Source organism: Anser anser (genome assembly GCF_964211835.1).
Source record: "Anser anser genome assembly, chromosome: 20".
In the NCBI taxonomy this organism is placed as follows: domain Eukaryota; kingdom Metazoa; phylum Chordata; class Aves; order Anseriformes; family Anatidae; genus Anser; species Anser anser.
The window spans coordinates 7,453,068-7,476,226 of NC_139741.1; the positions used below are offsets into that span (position 1 = coordinate 7,453,068).

The 23,159-nt window shown below is 41.1% G+C and overlaps 1 protein-coding gene across 13 annotated transcripts in view; it reads right to left on the reverse strand.

The window, feature by feature from the left end:
• CUX1 (cut like homeobox 1) overlaps nucleotides 1-23,159 on the reverse strand; it is a 268,600-nt gene that overhangs the window by 125,098 nt on the left and 120,343 nt on the right. For all 13 annotated transcript variants that reach the window (XM_083806167.1, XM_083806176.1, XM_083806175.1 and 10 more), the window contains 4 exons: nucleotides 9,988-10,125; nucleotides 6,512-6,635; nucleotides 4,464-4,540; nucleotides 3,576-3,642 (listed from right to left, as the gene is read on the reverse strand). In XM_083806167.1, the coding sequence (XP_083662293.1) occupies nucleotides 3,576-3,642; nucleotides 4,464-4,540; nucleotides 6,512-6,635; nucleotides 9,988-10,125 (406 nt within the window). The remainder of the gene's footprint in view (nucleotides 1-3,575; nucleotides 3,643-4,463; nucleotides 4,541-6,511; nucleotides 6,636-9,987; nucleotides 10,126-23,159) is intronic.

A 23,159-nucleotide genomic window follows, 5' to 3' on the forward strand; every position in this document is an offset into this window, starting at 1 on the left:
AAAAATGGGGGCAGAGCTGCTTTGACTGACAACCAAAACCTAAACATTTTTTTGCTCTGTCTTATTTACGAAGGTTTTTTATTGCAGAATCGGGTGCAGTACCTAAAACCCTCAAAAGGCTATTTAACATTAACAAAATGCAGCATTTCAGTGAAATTCGATATTTTCTTTCATCAAAGGCAGGGAGCCTCAACCCACATGTTAACAGTAATGTAACAAGCCTACTGCATGTGCTACAACCGAAGATCCTTTTCCAATTAGAAATCATTTACGTTGGGGAGAGAAGGGGCAGGAGCAAAGAGGTGGCTCTGGAATTTATTTAGAACTGGAATTCAACCATTCTGGCTCAGAGCATTAACAGCTCAGCTGGGAACCTCAAACACTTGCTAGGACTCTGCAGTGAAACAGCAGTGAAAAAGCATGTTAGCAAGGAGAACAGTTTGTCCCCAGAAAACTAAGGAAATCCACAAGTGAATTTTGTCCTGTTCTTTTCTACAGAGGGTGAAGAAGAAAAATAATTTTGTTGCACTAGTGGAAAAAAAAAATCTTTAATTTTCATGAAACACAAGCCTGAGTTTGCTTTTCAGTTTCAGCTCTGATAGAATCTCCAGATCAAACTCATTAGCGCTGGTTAAATCCAGGTTTGCTGATAGAAACGTGTGGGACAGCAAACAAAATCAGTATCAGGCCTCGGGAGAGGATGTGCCTCTTTAATTGAAAAAGGCAGAGTAATCATTCATTTATTTAACCCAGAGATGATTATAATCTGAAAACCTTGAAATCCTCTTACACAACAACTGTTTTGGCAAGCCCCTCTGTGTTCCAACAAATATTAAACTGTGCTTGCCATTTGTCTAAGGAATCTTGTATTAATAAACATGAAGAAGAACACTTTTACCTCCCACACTCAATGACAGAAGAAAACAAAGACCAGCTGTATTCATCAATGGATCCTTGTTCTGCACATAAAGGCTAATTACATTTTACTTCAAGCCTACACATGGAAAACTTTTCTGCTGCCATCTTGTCAAATTCAGCTTCTGATATTCCAGCTGACAGGCTGCGATGACTGCACATAACAAACTTCTTTTTGTCATTAACACCTTCGGCGCCCCGCGAGCACGGTATCTGCGCGATGGGGGGCCACGAGGAGGGGGCGTTCGCAGCATCCCCGCTCCTGCTGCACACGGGGTACCTGGCCACTGGCAAAGGGAAGGGGGATTTTTATAAAATGGGATGACAGGAGCTAATATGACCCAAGATTTCAAGTCCAGAAACTGATCTCATCTGAAGATGCCTTGCTAGCATCAGGCTCAGACAGTTACCTCCATACCTTGTTCTGCACACAGTGCTTCGAACTGGGACATTTTGAAAAAAACACCAAAAGATAAACAAGTTGACAAAGTGATTTCCAGCTTCAAGATCACAACCACTGGCCACTAGGACAAAATCCAGACTCCTCAATGCGGATACTGAAGACTTCTTACTGTGTATTTCTTCCTCCTTTTTTTTTTTTTTTGAAAGCTTTTCAAAGTTACAAACAGTTAAGAGACTGATTTACTCCAAAATTTAAAATCTTAAAAGTACTGTTAGCTTAAAAAAATTGACAATTATCTTTTTTTTCCTAAAGGCATTCCAATTCATCTGCATCAAATAAGTGTCTGTAAAACTAACAATTCTGGCCTAAGATAAAAATCACATGTTTTTAAAACACAAAGTTAAAATTGGCAATACAAGTAGCTTTTTAGACTTAGATCAAAAGAGGGTTTCTTTTTAGAAAAGAATCAAACTGTCTTTCACCATTTTTATTGGTGTTTTTTCAACATTTCTCCCAGCTTTTACAATTAAAATAAATGACTCAATTTCACTGTCTATATTCAGTTCCCTTTTCATGTTTTTCTAGATTTCCATATTGCAAAATTTGGGCTACAACCACCACAGACGACTGCTGTTATGCAAGAACTATTCCTGCCATAAATATCCAAAACAATGATAAAATATTTCTGCTGTTATTAGGTTCTACAAGTTTGTTTTCACAGTACATTAGTTTGGGAGATAAAGTGCATCCTTAATGTCTGCTTCAGGATTCAGCTCTATGATCTCTATATCCCAGACCAGCCTCCATAATCATTCTGCTACAGAACACAGTAAACTTCTTGTTGCTGCAGATGCTACTAATTTGATGTAATTCTCTATATATTAGCTAAGAATCATATTCAAGATGATATGAAAACATCTCAATGTGAATCCCTCTGAAAAAATGAAATACATTACAAGTGCAAACAAACAGTTTAAGAGTACGTCTTTTGCCCAGTATAAATTATGGTACTTAGGGAAACAGTATTGAAAAAACGAACGACGCAAACACTCTGCAAATAAAAACAGTGAAAAGGGTCAGGGGTTACAAGGCTCGGTGCCTACAACCACTGAGCCCTGATCTATGACTGTTCCTGCAGAATTGACAGCAAGACAAAATAACAGCGACAGATCTGCCAGCATCAGCTATGCGCAGAAAAGGAAATAAAGGCAATCTGCAGTAATTTAAGGCTCCATCAGAAACATCATTAGTATGTGTCTCTTAGAGAATGATGAAATCGAGGGGAAAAAAAAAAACACTTTTAATTACCTTACATGGAACTCAAATGAAACTGGAGTTATAGAGCGACCCCAAAATTTACCCAGAAGTTTACCTTTAATGATGTAAAAGGTGTTTCAACCCTGGACACTGATTCTTAACCACTGTGGACTGAATTTTGTAATCGCCGAGCTCTCCCGATGCTCAGTGAAGAACTGAATCCTCTGTGCTTGCAGAATCATACACTAAGAAATTAAAACTTACTGCCAATTTGAGTGGTCTTGACAAACCTGACTCTGCCATGAGCCATACCAGAAAGCACTTACCTACCAGCAAAACAAGACCACAGCACTCCTCCCAGCGTGATGGGGGCAGTCGGCACAGGGATGTGTGGTGCATCTTCCACCCCTTGCCCTTACAGAAGCCAGGGCACCCATCTGAAATGGGCTCTTCCTTTCCCATCCCATTTCCAAAAGTTACTGACTATTTCGGCTTAGTACTGAGATTATTACTGGTCATGAGAATTCCTTCTCATTACTAAATTTCCTTAAATACGAAAGGTTCAAAGAAAAACAGCAGAAGTCTGTCTCACTTCTTTTGTTTCCCGCCCTGTTAATTAAACTGAAGGTAAGTGAAAACAGTAGCCATAAAGAAGATGAGGATATGCATTTTTGAGACTAGCTGCATGTTCTAACACACACCAAAAAAAAAAAAAGGCAAAAGCCTGCCAAAAATGTCACTCCGTGTAGTTTGGTTTGTATCTGGGAGAGTGATGACTGTCATGCCACAACCAGAAACAACCAGGGAATTGGGTGGAACAAACTAAGATGACTCCTAACCTTTCTATAGGAGGCCAAAGTATGACAATGCCTTCCAAAAAAATTTGGACTCCTGAACCTCTTCCACCCCTTTTGTTTTCAACAGATGGATTAAAAAAAAAAAAAAAAAAAAGCAGTGATACCTTGAAGAAAGAAATAGGAAGAAAACAGTGAAATCTTACTTTGCAGTAGTTTCTTCATCATATTTTGTTTTCAGATCAAATAGTTCTGTTCTGGTTTTTTCCAAGGCTAAAAGGCATAAACATGAAGCATTACAGCACTGTAACAGTAGTGAAAAGCAAAAAGACTACTCCATTTTTTTTATTGAGCCATAAATAAAGCTGTATACCTCCTGATGAAAAATGCTTTGCTTTATCTTTCTACCTAGGCAAACCATTATGACTTAGCAAAAACGTACCTTGATTTTTCACAATTTCTTACGGTATTACTTTTACATTGCAAAAATTTCCAATTTCTATTCTACTTAAACAAAGCTAGACATTATTCATTTCTTATTAAACTGGCTAAATTGCTTATTCATTTGAAATATTTATTGCAGTAATTCAGGGAATAACATTTCTTGTGTTCTCAAGGGAAACAAAAACAAACGTATCCCAACCTGGAATATATAAGGCTGCAGAGATGAACAGAAATATTAATGGCAAGCAAGTCACAGGAACAGGCAAGGAACACTAGTGGAAATTGGGCTCATACTGAACTCAGACCACTATAAATATTTATCATAGTTCAGAAATGTGTGAAACCAGAGCAAAACACAACATGGATGCAAAGTTCCATAGCTTGTTTTAATTGCTGTGTTGTTCTAATGCTGTATGTGCTTTGTGCTTGGCCTTGTCCACTGTATTTACCAACAGACTGGCTGCAACCCAAGTGTTCACTTAAGGTGTGAAGCCCCAAAGAAGCTCTGATTTACGAAGCACGTTCGAGCTCTGTTGGATCTCTCTGTACTTGCAAGAGCTGGATCACACACAGTCCTGACTCAGCTAACGATCTCTGTCCTCTCACCTCCAGCCTGAGCATTGGTATAGGTCAGAATAGCGATGCCAAACCTGTTTGCAAAGCTTGAACTTTGTGTTCGGCTTCTTCCAGCTTCGAGGCTGTCGACATCTGTGTCTCCTGCAATTTTCTATACAGGGAAAAGAAGAGGTGAGAACAGAGCTCGTAATCATGTTAAACAACTTATCTGTATTTTGAAAATTTGGAAGATAGAGTGATTAACTGTCTCAACTGTAATCAGACAACTGACAACACCACACAGACTACAAGGTGCTTCAATGGGACCCATAAATCATGTCACATTGCAGTACTGTTCATACTTCGCAGTCCCACTTATTAAAATTTTAGCAGTGTAGCCACCTCATAACATAAGCTGTGAACATTATACAAGAGTTGACTGCTATATAAATGACAACTTCGGTGGAAGGTTTTCTTGAGCATAATTTGTTTTGGAAATGTCACACACATTAAGAAAATTGTCACCAAGCACCCTCTGTTGTACAAAGTTAGTACAAGAAGAATGATACATTTCCATTTTACTGTCATAATGAAGAAATTTCTTGCCATTAAGTGATATACTGAATAGATGTGGCAGCTGTTTCATCGTAGCTGTAATGGATGCCAAATGCAGTAACATTATTAGCTACTTTTAAAAAAAATCTGCATATTTCAAAACAAATTTCACATTGATATTTTCTATATAACACGATCAGACCTCTAGTATGCTCACATTTCTTACGTCCACAGGCAATATTTTCTTGTTTGTGTCAGCAGTATACATTTTAACATCATCCTGCCATACAGGCACTACACCCTTTGCTAAAGGGTGGACAAAAGGAATTATAAAACTCATCTCTGGAAGGGAGCTTGTCTGACATCTTCCAGAAGACATTGCTTTTTATGACACCGCTTTTAAGATATTCTACAGATTTTTGAATTGTGAAATGGCTTATAAAACTATCAGCATCCTACATGCAGTCTATAGGGTACATAAATTTATTCTCCAACACTGCTGACCAGGTTGATAACTATTTATACCAAGAAACATGCGTCAGTTCCCTTCATACCAAATTATATGCTTTGAGAACTCAAAATCTCTCTTATACATGCTTGTTTTTGTTATTTGCATTCCGTGAGCTGTCATTTTGTTTCATATTTACACATTTCTATACTGTGCTTTTTAAAGTCACTGTTTGCATGTTACTTATCAGAGAGTAACCACAGGTATCGATGAATAAAAAAAGCTTGGCTTTCACAGGTAGCTTTTTCCCACTCAGATATGAATTTAAACTACCAATGCACCAACTAAAAAGCTCATGTAAACTCACGGGCTTTCACACTAAGTTGAACGTGTTAGCTTCAGTGTTACTGCTCCACAGGAGAAATAAATTCTCAAGGTAGGAAACTCGACTTGAAAAGCACTCCCTTTTAAGACCCTTGGTCTTGTTCTGCCAGATTTGTTTGCCCACTAGCTTACAAGATTCAAACATTCCTTACTCATTTGCAAAAGATTAGAAATGCATCCAAGATGTTTCAAGAAAAAAAATAAATCAGTAATGTAAAAATTAAAATACTCGTTAACACAGGACTGTGCAAGCTATTTTGAGGATAAAGTTCTAGTTCAGGAACGCAGTCCCCTTCTTAAACATGACCATACCGGCAGGGGTGATGCACCTCTTGGGTACAGTGTTTCATCTGAAATAGCTCAGGGTTGTACAGATTGTACAGTGATACTCTGACACAAAGTGGACACAGTGGACTGAATTACACTGTCGGCTAATGGAGAAAGATTAGTGTCACAAAGGACAATGCAGCTAGTGAAGAATAAAAGCAGGTTTGCACCCTTCTGAACATGACACCCCCCACACAACACTACCGCCAAGCAACAATCTGTCCTTGTTTTACTCCTACACTTTCACGATTGTTTTTCTGTGCAAAGTTGAGTATCAAATGATTCTGTGTCAAACACATAAATCACCAGAATCACTCAATATATGAGCTGCCTCAGCACACCAAAGAAAGGATCCTGGCTGGGAGGATTAAACAGAAAAATACATCTCTCCTTCTCTACAATACCTACAGAGCACACATGCACACTCACCTCTCCTTCTCCGCGAAATCATTTTGTAATTTTTGTTCTTTTTCAAGAGCTATATTCTCAGCTTGGTTCTTCAGGGTCTGTTCATATTCTCGGATTTTCTCTTTAAGTGCTTTTATTGTAACCTCTACAGAAAAACAATAGGGAAAGAATGAGTTTACATGGCTCCACGTGGCTCCACAACACACAGCTTTCTTTACCCTGTAGGCTCAGTGTGTTTTAAACTTTAGCTCTTCAACTCTGACACAAAATCAATGGATATGAGTCCCTTTGGAGACCTTTTACTCCCTAAATGTTAAATTGAACTTTAAGCGTTTAGGTTGAGAAGAATCAATGGAGTTTGCTGGAAAGCAGAGCGAAGGTTCCTCTAACACGACTTAAAAAAAAAAAAGAAAAGAAAAGAAAAGAAAAGAAAAAAAATCAATTGTAAAATATAATATCACCTTATTGACTAGTCTCAAATTAGCTCGCTGCTGAGTGGAGATTAATAAAGTCCCAGTGCGGGTTTAAGTATGCATTTACACACAGGACAGTTAATTCACATAACTGTGATCATGTAAAAAGAGGCAGTTTTACTATGGTTCATGCACAGATGCAATCTAACACTAATTGAACACATATCTGGGATATAGCTATGTTCTGCTTCACAACTGACGACAAATACGGCAGTTAAGATTTAACTGCTGTATTAACAGTAGATCAGATGCAACAGACACTCTGGAGCCCCTCGTGTTCCCGTTGCTCTGACTGCCTTGTCATCCACAACGGGTTTTATGCACAAGCATCAACTGCTACAGCTCGGTGAGTGTGCTTGCAGTCTTCCAGGAAATCTGAAGAAACCCTGCTCTCAGATAAAGAAGCTTTCTTGCATTAAATGTGCCTGGTAACGGATGAGAGAAGAGGCAGAAACCTGAAGAGTCACCACGGAGCCTCTGATGGACAGTGTCTTGCTGCATGCCCTCATCCGCTCCTACATGAAAGCCCTCTGATCCCACCCACAGGAAAGGACCAGATCCTTATAGGGCTCATACGAGGAAAAGCAGGACATTCACCAGAGTATGCTTTGTAACAATAATGGAATTTGGAAAAAGCGTCAGACTGCCAGAAGACTCACAGCTAGCAATACACTTCAATGTACTTACACAGAGATGGGGTGGTTTAAAGGCATCAGCTTATTAGCAGCTGCCATTAACGATGCTTTAGGAAAAATATCTTTGGATACAAATTGTTTCTCATTCGGCAGAAATATGGGAGAAAGACAAACTTTGCTATGAAAAGTAAAGCCTAACGACTTAAAAAAAATATCTCAGTAATACACACAAAACCGAGCATAATCCTTTAAAAGCCTGTACTTTTCGACTTGACTAGAGAACTGTCACACCAGGCAGCAGATACCTGGTGATAAGGTCCGCTGGCTGGGAATTACACCAAAGGCAGCCGGGACCACAGAGACCACAAGAACGGGGGAAGAGTGGTAAAACATGACTGCCAGCAAACCAGCTACTTCTGAATGAAGGACTGGGATTTTGCTAGCCATGCAAAAATCAGATGAGTCTCATTACAGATTAATAAACCATGAAAGGGACATAACTTTAAAAAAAAAAAAAGAGCAAGGGGAAATTCTTCTCCGAGATCTGGGAAACAGGAATTTTGATCATCTCCTGAATAAGCAAAGAATGCTCTTCACACATGCAAAAGGATGTTCATTCATACAGATGAAGGATGCACTATTTGTGCAAGAGGTACCTTTCCTGCTAGTACTTTCACATGTGAGCTGTACAAAAGTATTCAGGCACACGAAGAAGCATGGAGCGAAATAAGTAGCTTCCATTCTAACAATCTCAAGGAAACGCACAGAGTTGCACCTTACCAATTCTGAACACTTCATTTTAGAAAGGAAACAAAAGTACTAAAATTAATGCAAAAAGTGCACAAATATGGGGAAAAAATATGACTTTTGTGACAAATCTGTTTTTACCTTTAGGCACAATCTAATCCCCTACACTGCTGGAAGAACTGCGTGCCTTCTTTACTGTTCAGGTCAGCTGCAGCATGTTACCACTGCCATTTATACCAGGTTTGGAAGAAGTTTCTTAAAGGCATTGTACAGCTTGTATACAGCCCTCCTCCAAACAAAGAGATTAACTGATAAAAACACCCTTAGCTAACAACACACTTTTCCCTGGATATCTTATTAAACCTTGTTTGAAATAGAGCGTAAAACTATTGCACTGGCATCAAAAACAACGCAAGCACTAGAGTGGCAAAACAGAAAGGAAGTTAATGCACACTGGGGTAATAAAAAAACTAAAACAAAAACCAGTTTACACGTAGTTGCAGCATGGAACTATGGAAATTGAGATCCTTCTGCTTTCTGGGATGAATCCCTATGTCATGTCTGAGTGTATGGGATGCAGAGTCTCAGGAAAACTGCACAGTAATCTGCAATTATTGTGCATTTCCAGCAAAAGACTGTTGGGTAGAGCATTACAGCTCATCTTGTGCAGTGCAGCCTGTATCTTTTTGCATGCTGAAACCTATCCTCCCCATGGCCCACACCCTCTAAGTTAACAGCAAATCTGTGGGCACACAGGTGCTTCTTCTGCTGAAAATGAAACATAATAGATCCAACCTAATCGCTAATGCTGCTTTCAAATGTTACCCATTTCAGTGCAATGGTTCCATAGCATAAGAAAACCTCAATCTTTCCACATTTTCCTTGAAAATTGACCTTTCTACCAGCCAGAACTTAGTATTGAATATGGAAATGTTGAGTCCCATGTACAGGGAAGTAGGTGTACAACTAAGCAAATTTTGTTTCCTGGTGAAGGAAACATGTTCTTTTGAAGTACAAGAAAACTTGAACAGTCTTAAGAACAACAGGCTTTAAATATTCGGTCTCATTAAAACTTACTTAATTCAACAATATTAGCTTGTGTTTACACTGTTCTTTGGATAGTCCCTGGAGTAAATGTAAAATATGTATGCTGAATGTACTCCAGCAACACATTTCAGATTTATGTAAGGGAAAATCAGAGTACAGGGAAAGTCCCATTTGTACAGGTTTGTATCCATGTATGAAATACTGCTGGGTTTTTTTTGTGTGTGTGTCTGTGTACTACATGCACCCACATGCACATTCAGCTTGCTGTCAGTAGCAGTATGGTCTATCATATAGTGATATAGTGTCTACATATAACTTCAGTCAATGGTGTCGTTTCCAGGCAGCGCTGGAGGCTACAACCAAATAACAGCTTCACATTCTGATGTGGTGCTACAGAAGACTTTTAAAGAAATTCAGAGAGTCTAACCCAAAGTCATATGTATATGCACAAATGGCAATAATAGACTCCTTTACTTTCTTTACTGACTTTCAATGCTACTGTCAACTCTGCCTGTATGAAATAAAATTGAATTTAATCCCAGTGTTCAAATTTCAGTATGCATTAAAAGCTGGTAAACACACATTTGCAACCTACCCTGATTTTTCACCTCAGCGAATTCTTTGTTGTATTCCTCTAGAGTTTCCCTAAGTTTCTGGTTCTCTGTTTCAATATCGTGCATACGTTGAACCTTGAGCTGAAGTTGCTGTCCTAAATCCAAGGCTGGAACTGGATCTAAAAAAGAAACAGTAAAATAAAATGTAAGATAACAGTAACGCTTCTGTGACTTAAACAGCTCAGAGCTCAAGTGTCCTTTTTTCTCTATTAATACCTAGTTTACGTGACAAGGCCCTAGTTTAAATTACTTTTTCCCTATGTTCATCACTGCACATCCTATATAATTAAAAAAAATATGGATGGTTAACTTTACCTATGCTACCCTTTAAATTGAAGTGTGCCTTCCTCACTGTGGCTTTTATCCGCAGGGCAGTTCGCCCAGGGTGCAGACAGTCATGATGCGAAGGTATGTGACAGCTTGAAGTTTCAAATTTTTGTTTTTAAAATGAGAACTTTGGGGGAAAAAAGTAATCCAAAAAGTACCACCCACTGACAGCTGGTGTCCCTTAAATACCTCCACTTTTGCAGGAGTGAATTTCTGATGAAAATTATGTCCTCCTGCACAGCTGAGCACTAACAGTTTATTTGATTATAGAGATCTGAGCTGTATTTTTTCAGAGCGACAGATCAATAACAATCTGAAGTATTGTGTAAATTTAATTAATTCTATGAATCTTGGATTTTGTGACCTTTATTCCCTATTTTTCGCATACTACTAATCGAATAAAAATAAGAAATTAGTTCGTAAGTTCTCAAAAAATTAATTCTTCGATGTTGGTTCCCTTCCACTGAAGAGAGTCCCTAGCGCACACCTGACATGTACACATGCTTGATTTATTCTGGGATTTCTTCCCAGTCAGAATAGGAAAATGCTGGAGTCCAATGGACTTATAAAAGATTATTGAATACATTTCTGTTATGGGCGCCAGCATCTCTTGTGAAATGGCTGCAAAGATTTAGTCTCCTGTTGAGGAATGCTAAACACCAAACTCAGTGGATCAACAACAGTATATATTAGGGAGTTCACTTAATTTTCAGCCACCACAGTCATTAATTTTTCAGACCACCCTCAGTCTCTGGAAACACATAATAAGTCTATTGTACCTCTGTTAACACATTAAGCATGAGCCTGTGTGTTTTTTCAATATGCCAGCGTTGTTTCATAGTTTATAAAAGAATAGTACTGGGTTATGTTGAGCTCAGAGACATTATAAGTAGCAGTCTGCTGCATTTTGTTACTTCAGTTCTTCAACAGCTTATGGCATTACCCTGTTCATAATACAAAATCTAGGTTGCTTGTCATCTGTTCTCTGTACATACATAGTTTATGACTACATAGCTTTTTCATTTATGCTTTTTAGGCCAAATACTTTTCGTTATTATTATCTATATTAAAATATTTATAATAAATCAAACTTAAAATGTTATTGTGGCAGAGACACAGGGTACAGGTAAAGAATTAAATACAAAGTTTAAGTCACAGCAGTAGCACGAGTTAAAGTCCCTACAATATTTATGTATGGTCCAATTAAGGTACAGGCTGTCACAACATCACCCTTCTCCCATGTAGGTCCGCCGACCTTTAGCGGGACTGCCCGCTTTGTCACACTGCTGCAGCTCAGCATTTCTCTGACAGAGCTAGTCCAGGACATTCATCTGCCGAACGTAAAAAGAGGTTGGATTGTCTCAATCCACCCGTGTCTTAAGTTGTTAAAGGCACCTCAAAATATATCAAACAACGATCTTTTGCTTCAGCTATGGTATTTCTATAAGAGAGTGTTAAAATGCCACAATGAAAGAAACTGAACTTTAAAAAACTGTGAGTGCACTTTTCCCCCCTCTTTTTAGAACGTCCATTGTAAAAAGCCAGGACACCCACAAAACATATTTTGCTCCAAATACACATGGCTTTTTAAATTTAAATTGGTAAGGAATTAGGAGACAAAAATAACATGGGCATTATAAAGTGAATAATGACTAAGCCTTTAGTCAAATTTGCGATCCCTGAGAAGCTTTATGCTCAAAATGAAAATACTTGCAATCTCATAATTATTCATCAGGACATGTATATTTAATTTAGCTCTATTAAAGGTTAATGTTCAAGTAGCAAAACAGTTGCAGAACAAACAAAATGTAAAAACAGTCTCTGTGCATTAAACTTCAAACTTTACTAGAGCCTATTTGAAGGACTAATGGCCTGCAGCCACTAAATACTGCTTAAGGACATGTTAAAAAAAAAACATGGCTGAAGCACCTCTTAGACTTAATTTTTATAAACTGCATTAAAGAAAACTAATCACTGCATGACAATAAGATGACCGAGACATTCTGACCAGAGACAGAAATAATTAATTTCTCATGGCAAGTTCCAACATGCTCTTTTATCTCAAAAAAAATAAAGGAGGACCATGATTTCTGGAGCATTTATAAACATCAATTAACCAGAAACCCGTACAAACCATACAGCCAGCACAACTCTTTTCTTACCTGAACGGATTGGATTTAAAAATAAATAAGAATACTCTCCTTTTCCCAACATATGCATGCATGAAAAAGCATACCTATTTATATTAACCAGACTTACAAAGTATGTTTCATGTCATTTAACAGGAGGTCACTGAATTTTTACACAAGCAATGGACCAAAACTTTCGATTCATTACACAAACAACAGGCATACGCATTCTGAAAAAAAATCAAACGCCACTAGCTTATAGACAGCAGCAAAAAAGGAAATGCCTTTTCTGTAATCGGTAAGAGAGAAAAATAATCTCAATTAACACTTCAATGTAAAAAACTCATTGCAAATTATTCCCTTGGTTTGAATCTTCTCTAGCTTGAAGTTCAGCATCCCTGCTAGGCACAAGATAAATAAGAAATGAGAACAGAGACAAAGGGAATCTGCTCATCCAAAACTTAAAAAGTGTTTAGCAAGATCATTACTGCCCACGAGTAAACCGAGATGTCCATTTTTATATGAAGTTCTGTAGATTTGTTTCCATCTCTCCCCACTCTGTCCTACTTCCCTTATCCACTTGTAGCCCCCCATGTCCCCGAGGAAGCCCTTGGCATCACTCATCTGTGCGTGCCATGCATGTCCAGGCCTGGCCCTGACCCGGCAGCAGAAGTAACAACCTGCTGCATCTCCACACCTGCATCCCAAAGCCCGGTCCTGCTGCCACTTCCCCAGGGATCACTCTTTGGGGACAGTGCACATGGGGCTCCCTGTGCCTAGCTCGGTGCTCACAGCTGTCACGCACCGCACTAGTCCCCTTGCTGACAGCTCCTCTGCTCATGAAGGGGCTGGAGGGACACGTCCCAGCAAATGAAGAGGTGAACAGAATTAGCTAGCGTTACAAGTGTAACGTTATTTATATAGTAGGCAACACTTCACATCAAACAAGCCGGTGCAAGGCAGCAGCAGTAAACCTCTCAGGCTACTCTCGCACCATATACATGCCCCAAGGACAAATTATTTTTGAACAGCCGCGCAGGAGAACCAATTTTTTGCTGCCGCCTGTGCATGTAAACCATGCATTTTCAGAACAGCTTGAAAAGAAAACTAGAGATAGATCTGGACCAGATAGATCTGGAGGCAACACCTCGCCACCTGCAGCCCCGGCACAACCCAAACCCCGTGACAAAACCCCACTACTGATGCCCGGCTGAATTTCCAAACGGGGTTTCACAAAAAAAAAAGGGGGTGGGGGAAAAAATCCCTTGCTCATTCTGTGAGCTGGAAAAAGACACAGATCTTAATAATTCAATCTAAGTGTTTACACAAAGAGCACTGTGGGTACGCTGCCCTCCCCTGTCATTAGCGGAGATGAATGCACCCCCTTGTGCGCACTGCTCCCGCAATGACATCACGCTCCCGCCTGCCTCGCTTTTCGCCAGGGCACTCTAGGCTAATGTAATCATACGATTACATAATTAACCCAGCTGTCTCATTAAGAAAATCAACTGGAATTCAGGGCATAATTAGTCATACAGCAATTAGCATGCTGATGAGCGACTGATGAAAAGCTGTCTAGATACGGAGTATGCTGGGACCACCCTCGTTTATCGGGGATGGGGGGGGCAGAACCCGGTTCAAGCTCCCCCGAGAGCCGCGGGGCCGGGCCGGGTCCCCTCGGCCGGCAGAGGCCTGCGCAGCCCCGGCCTGGCGTGGCCTCGCCACCGGGCACCTCGCGGCCCCTCCCGGACGGGCCCCTCACGGCACCTCACGGCCCGGCCCGGCCCCGCGGGGAGCGAGCGGCAATGCCCGGCCTGGAGCTCGGAGCCGGGAAGCGCAGCGCTGCCCTCGTTAAGGCTCCGGGCCGGGCCGAGGAAACTAACCAAAAAAAATAAAATAAAAAAAGGCGCCTTTTTTTTTTTTTCACGCTTCTGAGGGAAATGTGCTTCCCGAGCTGCGGTGCGAGGCGCTGCCGGCGGGCTCGGCTCGGTTTATTCACAAAAGGGGAAAGGGCACCTAATACTTCGGCCGGTGTCTTAAAATGGAGCTCCTGAGAAGGCTTTTCCAAAACAAAGGGCTTCTCCTAAATCCCCTCCTCCCTCTTCATGACAGGCCCGTAGCGCTGGAAACGCACGGAAAGCAAGTTATGAAACAGTGCCAGGACTACAGGGGCAATTAATATTTTATATCACAGGGAATGTGTTTCCTAAGGTTGGGGTCTAAAAATAATGCACTGAAGGCACAGCAATTGTTTCGAAAAGACTGTTTGTGTTGCCTAAACCATGCTGTAAGCAAACCGAGCTTAGCGATCGCTCACAAGAAACACCCACGCAAAATGATAAGGGAGGGGGAAAAAATAAAAATAATAATAACAAAAAAAAATCCACCCTCCTTAGCACAACTTCGCTACCATAAGCTGTTAACTTTTTGGAAAAAAGTTCAGCTCTGCCATGTCATGGCAAAGTGAAGCTTTTGGCCCAGGCTGCGCCGTGCAGCGAGCGGTTCTCTGGGCACGCGGCGCCTGCTTCGCAGGCAGCTCCATCAGCTTGTGATGCACTAAGTGCCTCCTTGGGAGGCTGCATATCTGAAAATAACCTGAAAATGTGTTTTAGAAAAAATAATAATTACATTGTAGCTTTTGAATATTCAAACACCTCACAGCATACTTAATTAATTCATTAATTATTCCCCAGAAATTTCAGGGGTAAATTGAAATAGCCTAGAGAGACTGAGACAAAGATTTCATGGAATAAATGATAACTTTCCTCCCGTTCCCCCATGACTCTGGTAGCCCAGGGACAGAAGAGTTATAGCCGTAATTCCGTTTGAAACAAAGCTCATCATCTCTCCAACTCCTCACTTCATAAAAAACATGAAAAGGTTCTCCCTTCCATCAAGAATTAAACACATTTTCTTACTCCCCCACCCCACAGGACTGGGATCTCTCTCTTCCTTTTATTTTTTCCATTTTTCAAAGTGTTCTCCTCGCCCTCCTGGCATCGGAACGTTTTGGAAGGGCCGTGCCAGGGAATTCAAAGCACCCACAAGAGGGTGAGGGACCCCCATCTTCCATACCAGAAAGAAAGCAGAATGCCACATTCTGCCGCCCTCCAAAAGCACTAAAGCAGCAAAGCAATTCTGAAGCGACCCCTCCGAGCAGGGACGGGAAGCCGCAGCGTAACGGCGGCTTTGCTCCCCATTAATCACCATAAGCTGTCAGTGGCAGCACCCTGCAACACTCACAGGGTTAAGTGAAATGATGTGAGATGGGATATGGCCACTTCGACCACAATCACAAGGATCCCTGTGCCGGAATGTGGCTCTTACACCTTGTAGGTTGTTACGTGAAAACATCCTTTATTTATCTACCAATTCTAGATTGGCTACTTGCTGAAAAGTTGCCTTGGCTCTGCACCACATTATGAGATGCATCTCTACCCTAGTATCCCCAAAAAAATCAAGCAAGGCAATGTTGATGATTGATTCCTTCATGAATTGTGTTGCAGCTCCCTTTACCTTCAAAGAAGTAACCAAAATTAATCCTCAGAGAAGTTTTTAATATTAAAGTGGGCATGCATAATAGGTGATACAGTATTTTATGGCACTGTAATATGCCAGCTAAAAAAGGACCTAGTGAGTTATAGGAGAAACCCCCAGCAACTGAAAATGCTCCAATTTGAACATTAATATTCTAGTAATGGCTGAAGACAGTGGAATTTACTGCTTGCACACTGAGCTCAATGCAAAGCAAAGGACAGTTACAGAAAATCATTCATATGCTAAAAGTTTCATTTCTCCTATTTTGAGATTATAAAAAGAAAAGAGAACCTTCCACTGTATTTGAAAGCATTTCTGCCACTATCAACCCTTCTTTCTCCTGAACACTGCTGAATGTAGTTAGCCCTAAACCCTCAGCAGGCTGGGGTTTATTCTAATTCCAGTTCACATTCCTGCAACTGACGAAGGGAAGTGCAATATATCCCATCCCACATGAATCAAATACTGCCTCTTCTTCCCTGAATATGCAACGCTGCTCCAGTCGCTGGGGTTCGGGTTGCTCTAACCCCAGTCCCTAAAGCGAGAGCTTCAAAAGGGTGGTGCAGTTGGCACCTCCAGGTGAACGTGCCCGAGGCAGCAGGGCTGTCTGCTTGCCTATACGGCACATTCTTCCTGCATCTACTCACTGCATCCTTCCCCTTATCTGCACCTCCCCTCTTCCTTCCGTGCCTCCAGCCTACCAACTAAAATAGGGCTTGACAACCACACAATAAATTTTTTAAAGTGTGTGCTTTAGGGATATTTCTTCCTGCGAATATTTATTCCAGCTTTTACAAAGGAATTTATCCAATTATTAATTCAACGTGAAAAACGGAAGAAAAAATGTGATCAGACAAGCCCAATTTGAAGTCACATATTCAGGTAACAAAGCTATTTTTAGTTATTGTGACATCCATTTCAAAACGTAAGGATAAAGTAAATGAGAACTAAAAGACTAGCATCGGCCAGGACTTTGCGCCTCATCTGAAAATAACTATGTAACGCTAGCAGTATGCCCTACCAGCGTGCACTCAGCCAGCACAGATCCAAAATTGTATTTCATGCTGTATTTCCGAGAGGCACGGCACAGAATTCAGACCCCGGAGGGAAGGAGGCTGAAGTGATTACGAGCTACTTCCACATTCCTCCGTGCTGGGCTGCCCGGAGGCTGGAGCAGCATCCCAGGCGAGCCAGACCCTTCTGAAAAATTCACAGTAGCAGCGGCTGACCCCACCGAAACGCCGCTCCAGACCTCCACTCTGCAGCCTGGGCTATGTAAACCATCCCTTTCACCCCACCTCAGGCATTTCTTTGTGCAGAACGGTTTGCAGAAAAATCACCGGTGCCTACGTTCCCTAATTTGTTATTATATAGACTTCTCTTCCAGCCAGAATTGGGGCATTTTAAATATGTTTACACAAGTCCCTTTTTTTTTTTTTAAACTGGCCTGAATGTGCTGGTGAAGCTTCAAAGACTGTACCTTCAGATGGGATCCAGTCACAAGCTAAATCACTACCTGCAGCCCCATGGGTTTACTGCTTTTCGCTCTTTCAAGTATTAACTACGTTCAATTTTCTGCTTAATTTTATTCGATTTTCAAGTGTGTTTAAAAAGATACCCTACTGCTCTCTTTGAGGGGGTGTATGCACTGCTTCTGTTGTCCGTGAGTAAGTTCATTTTGCTTCCTTTCCTCCTAGGACTACTCACTGTCATACTGATTTGTTTTCCCTCTAATGTTGAGAAAAGGCACTTGTTATGAATATTCATTTCCATTGCAAAGTTAGGGACAGCAGAAATATAAGCCCTTTCATTTTACGCTTCTATCTCCAATTTGATTTATGTATATTTTATTCAAGAAGGGGGGACTATTTTGACACCTATTATCGTTTATCAAATATAGAACTGCTTGAAATTTTTCGCACTGTACCTAACAATAGGAAACATTCCTCAGAAACTTACCTGTGCTGATCAGTCTCAACACACCACAAACTCAGAGTGTATTACAACCCGATCATGCTCTCTAGACAGAGTTTTGCAAAACAATTACCAATTAGCCCGACGAAAAGTACTCTGATAATTAACTTTTTATACCGTGTTTTTAGTGCTCTGGTTCAGGATGTGCTGAACATGATCCCTCAGAGCAGCCTCTTTTCCTTCTCACCTCTTTGCACTCAGCCATCTCTCCTCTGCAGGCACCAGTGCCGTGTGTGCGCGCTTGTGCCGCGATTTAAGCACGTCATGCAGCTTTCTGCTCACCTGGGTACATAACAGTCTGTACTGCCTTTCTTCTATCGGCTGGCATTAACCTTTATGCCTTCTGCTTAACATTATGTTCTGCAGAACAACCCAAACGAGTCGCGTAATGTACACGGATACAACAACTTCATACACATTTATCACCTCCAGCAGAAGCAAAAGATAACTTTTCTGAAAAAAAATCTAACCCGTTTTTCTCTTATGTCACTTTCGACCACAGAGCACTGATCAAGCGTTAACCGCTTTTTAAATGGAAGTCTTTTCGTAGCCCAGGCAGCAATACAAGTCTGGAGAGTGTTGCTAAACTGTAAATAATCACAGGGAAATGGAGCGATGTAAGCACTACATCTCACAGTGCCGATAGCCTGTGCTCCTTGGGAAAGGAATGAAGCTTTCTTTATGGGTGAGAAACAGATTTCTGCCCGTAGAAGTAATTCCCTAACACTTATTTTAATTGATTACTTCTTTTAAATGAAGTTTGTGTTTCCCCAGCTAAATCTTCCCTTGGAAAAGATAGCCCTGTGCAAGGCAGGGTGTGTGAACGGGCAGGGCAGAACCGTGACTGCGAGCACCACTGCTACGCGTCCGATGTGTGCGCGGAAAACTCTCGCAAGGCGCCCGTCCCTCCTTCCCCTCCCTCTGTAAGGTCCAGCCCCTGGGGCCGGGCACGCAATTTATGACGGTAAGGAACAAGGGAAAGACAAAATTTCCACTTCAGCCATCTTTCATTGTTACTGCTTTTAATTGTTTTGACATGGCACACTAAAAGAATTGTGCATTTCTTCTTTTTACCCTCCCTGTTATTTTATGCTTCCCTTAGACAGGGGCTTCTCTGAACTAAAAAATACATCATGCACATTAAATAGCACCGAAGCGATGGCATGTCTGACCACAACAGAGCTGTGAAGAGTCTCCAGTAAAAACACAAGCACATCCCCTTTCACACTGTAGGAGTCATTCAGTTCCTTCTCGTTGAGATCCAGGTTAAGCAGACTCAACCGTTTGTGACTCAACCCACAAGAGTTGCACAGTCCCCACCGAACTGAGAGCAAGTACTTTTTGTTAACCTACCCTGATTCTCAAAACGTGTATGCTGACAAGCCTCTGCACAGTTTCTTACTCTGTTGGTGCAGGGCACAGCCGTGCCGGAGGCAGGAAGGCGGCAGGGAGGAAGGAGCCCAGCTTAGGGCTGAGCCTCGGTGGAGGAGCACAGGCTGCAGGCTGGGACCCGAGCCCAGGAGCGACGGCACGAGTTTTCCCCGAGTCCAGGGAGTCGCAGGAGGAGGCGAACTGACAGGTACTCCTCTCTGCTAGCAAGTTTTTAGCGGTACTGCAAAATACGTACCATCCCTTGTTAGAGGAAATGAGCGCTGGCACCCAAATTTGGTTTAATCGGTGCCACAGCAAGATTGAAAATTTTCTGTTTCAAGACAGAAGTTGTTTCTTTTTGCCTACGCAGCAGCCATTCGTAACAGGAGTAATGCTGAAAACCGAGAAAATGAAAGTGTGGCATTGTGCAGTAATCGCACAGTAATAACGAGACAGCGTAAAGCGAAATTCTGTTCAAGCAGTTTATGCAGATACCGTCATCTGGCATTCGCTCCGGTCTCTCTTTTAACCTTTACTTGAAAATCACAGTGAAGTTTTGTTTAACAAAAAAAGATTAAACTTCTCAAGCATTGATCATTGTTCCTTTTTAAGAGAAAAATATTTAATTTTTAATATTGTTCATGCTTAATATTTTTCTGTTAAAGCTTTAGAAAAAGAGAATTATGTATATACTGCAACTGCTCCTCCAAACACTTACAAAACAGGGCTCCGATTTCACTTGAAGTGTTTGCAAGACTAGGACCCTGAAAGCCAAGGGTGATAGCATAATGCACTTATTTTATAAAATTAGAGAGAAAGAAATCTTGTACAGATGGAAGAAAGCCTCCTCAAAATACAAACTGAACCTCCCTTTACCTCAAAATAAATACATTCGCATTATTTTTAAAGGTAAGTTGTGACAACCTTGTTGATTAGTGCAATTCATGTGGCAGCATTCACTTTTCTCTAGCTCTCTACTGCATACTGAAAATAAGGCAATTAAATGAGAAAATTAATTCCATTAATTAAAAATGTTCAGTCTCCAGCAAGACAGAATGATCTGAGTGAGAATTACAACTGTATAAATGCACATAAACCAAAGTGTTTTTTGTGATATGTACTTTCCTTTCAGAAGGATGTATTTTGCAGAACACGCCGATGATAACGCTACTTTAACAGTGACATAAACGGGGGAGAGATATGAAAAGGTCTATTTTATCTTTTAAAGAGAAAACCACTTGATGTACACAGGAAAATTCACAAAATACCAGCCTTCCCACAAATTCTTCACTGGAGAGCCTGAGTGAAAACTCTGGTCAAGTCAGGAAAGAAAATCATTAAGCTTAGCTGAATCCACAAAGCACCATAGCCAGAGTTTCAATACAGATCATTTTATACTAAAATTAAAATAGAAGTCCTTTTTAATTATATAAAGTGTGCACATTATTACCGAGGAGAGGAATACATGCTTTCCTCAAGAACCATAAAATTGGCTGCTGGGAATTAGACTTCAGCTGCAATTATTATATGGTCCTATAAAGGATATTGAACGTCTGATAAAATTGCACCCTTGTCATGTAACAGTGATGCTTAATGCTAAATAACCACTCTGCAGCATTCCAGTCATAGCTTTCTCAAAACATCATAGCTCCCTTCTTGCACTGAAAAGAAAACATCGCAGGATTTCAGAGCTAAAAGCGTACCTAAATATTTGAAATACCAAATGGACAGGTCAAAAGATATGTAAGCCACAGAGAGGCAGAACAGCACGTGTGATAAATTAATACTGGTGTCTCTTATAAAGGAAAGCCCACCATGAAGATACACCGAAGGTAGAAGACTATATATGATGAAAGGAAAAAGCCACCACCACATGCACCGTGAGTGCATGTGGCCAAGCCCCGCCACGCTGTGACGAGCACCAGCGCGATCCATTCCTAATGGCGATTTTCCTTTCTGTTACGTTCCTTGTTGTAAACTGCGAGTACTGGCTACCCTGCATACAGCTACGGGAGACTGGCCGGACTTCTGGAGAATCTGGAATTTGCTTTTAACAGCACTGGCATGCTCTTCGTGTGCCTCTGAGGCCTGCAGCCCTGACGTGGGACTAAGACCTGTAGATATTTCTAATCCCACAGACTCCATTGCACTCACAACATAGCAAGGCTGAAATTTTTACATGGAGTCAGAATATCAAAGAAATATTTCTCTGACACTTAACATAAGGCACACACAGGGGAAGGCTGGACAAGGGAGAGATTGTGACTGTGGACAAAGGGGTGCAAATTTTGCTCTTGCAATTGAAGGAAAGGAGAAAATTCTCTTACAAAGACGCCTCTCACAACTCAGATCCTACAACATGGGATGTATGTCCTGCTTTCCCCACCAGGCTTTACTCTTGACTCTGCTATTCAAATCCCAGCACCTGTCATGACGCAAGGCTTCAGAAAAAAAGCCTCTGCATGAGAGCATCCACAGAGTCCCACGCAGTTCTGGTTTGACGTTACCTCTCTCAGAGCACTAGACATCAAACTGGCCCGCCTCCCAGGCTATGGCAGGAAACACACAAGCATCCTGGGTGGGTTTAGATGGAGATGGAGGAGCTACAGCTCTTCTCTGCAGCACTGCATGGTGGGTTTGCAGGCTGCAGGCCTGCTAGGGGTGCTTTCATGGAGGAGTTTCCTGCATAAAGCACAGCTGTAGGAGCCCACCCTGTGCCCTGCTGCACACCTCGGCATGAGCCGTCCGATGCCCGGAGCTGCTCTGAGCTGTCAGCCACCTCCTGTGGCACAGGCAGATGTGCAAGTGGAGCTTTTCACCTAAGAATGGTTACCATGAGCAGGAAACAAGTCAATGAAAACTCCAGGCCATAGCCAAATAACCTAAAAATCAACATTGCTGGGGCAACTGTGGTCTAGGACAAGCATCATAAGCCTCTGCATGGCTTCATGTACACCACACGTAGCACAGCAGGTACTGGCCACTGGGCAAAAGTATGGAAAATATATACATTAGTGCTGACTAGCTTCTGAAAAACACTGACCTTTTAACCAGTTAAGCTGTAAACAAAACATTAAAAAAATCATTCTGGTTTGAAGTGTGCATGAAGTATGTTCCTTAAAAGGTAAAGACCAGTGTGTGCTTTGCAATGAGAACTTAAAAGCCCTTAGATGTATTAATTGTACCTCAAAACCTCTTTGAGGTAAGTATATTGAATATAACACATATAAGAAAGATATATAATGTCCACATTTTATGAAAGTACAGAATCATACACAGACTCTGCCATATGCCAACAGCTCAGCCCAGGCAGGATTTAGACCTGAGGACCTGGACTCATAACTCTCTCTCATCTTTGACAGACAGCAATGTCTCTAACATTGGGGAAAACAAACAAACAAAAAAATCAACTCCCAAAGAATGCAAAAAGAAATGATATGGAAACTTGTGCTGACAAACATAAAGCAAAGGTGAAAATACACACACGTAAAGCCTTTGCATAAAATTTATGATCACGCTTAGGCTGAACAGAATTGAAATTTGGTAGTGATTTACTTTTCAGTATCCAAAGTGTTTCTTCTCTTCACAAATGAATAGGAGCAGAGCAACTGGCCTTTGCAAGCAACTGTTAAGGCTTTTTTTTTTTTTTTTTTTGCTTCAAAGGTATGAGGAATTTTCTCTGTCCTTCAAGGTACAAGCATCGCCTCACCCTGATGAAGTTTCAAGATGTATCTATTTTGTTAAAAAGAGTAGACTCTCTAATAAATGAATTACTCAGAATCACACAATACTGTATTAATATTAATCGATTCATA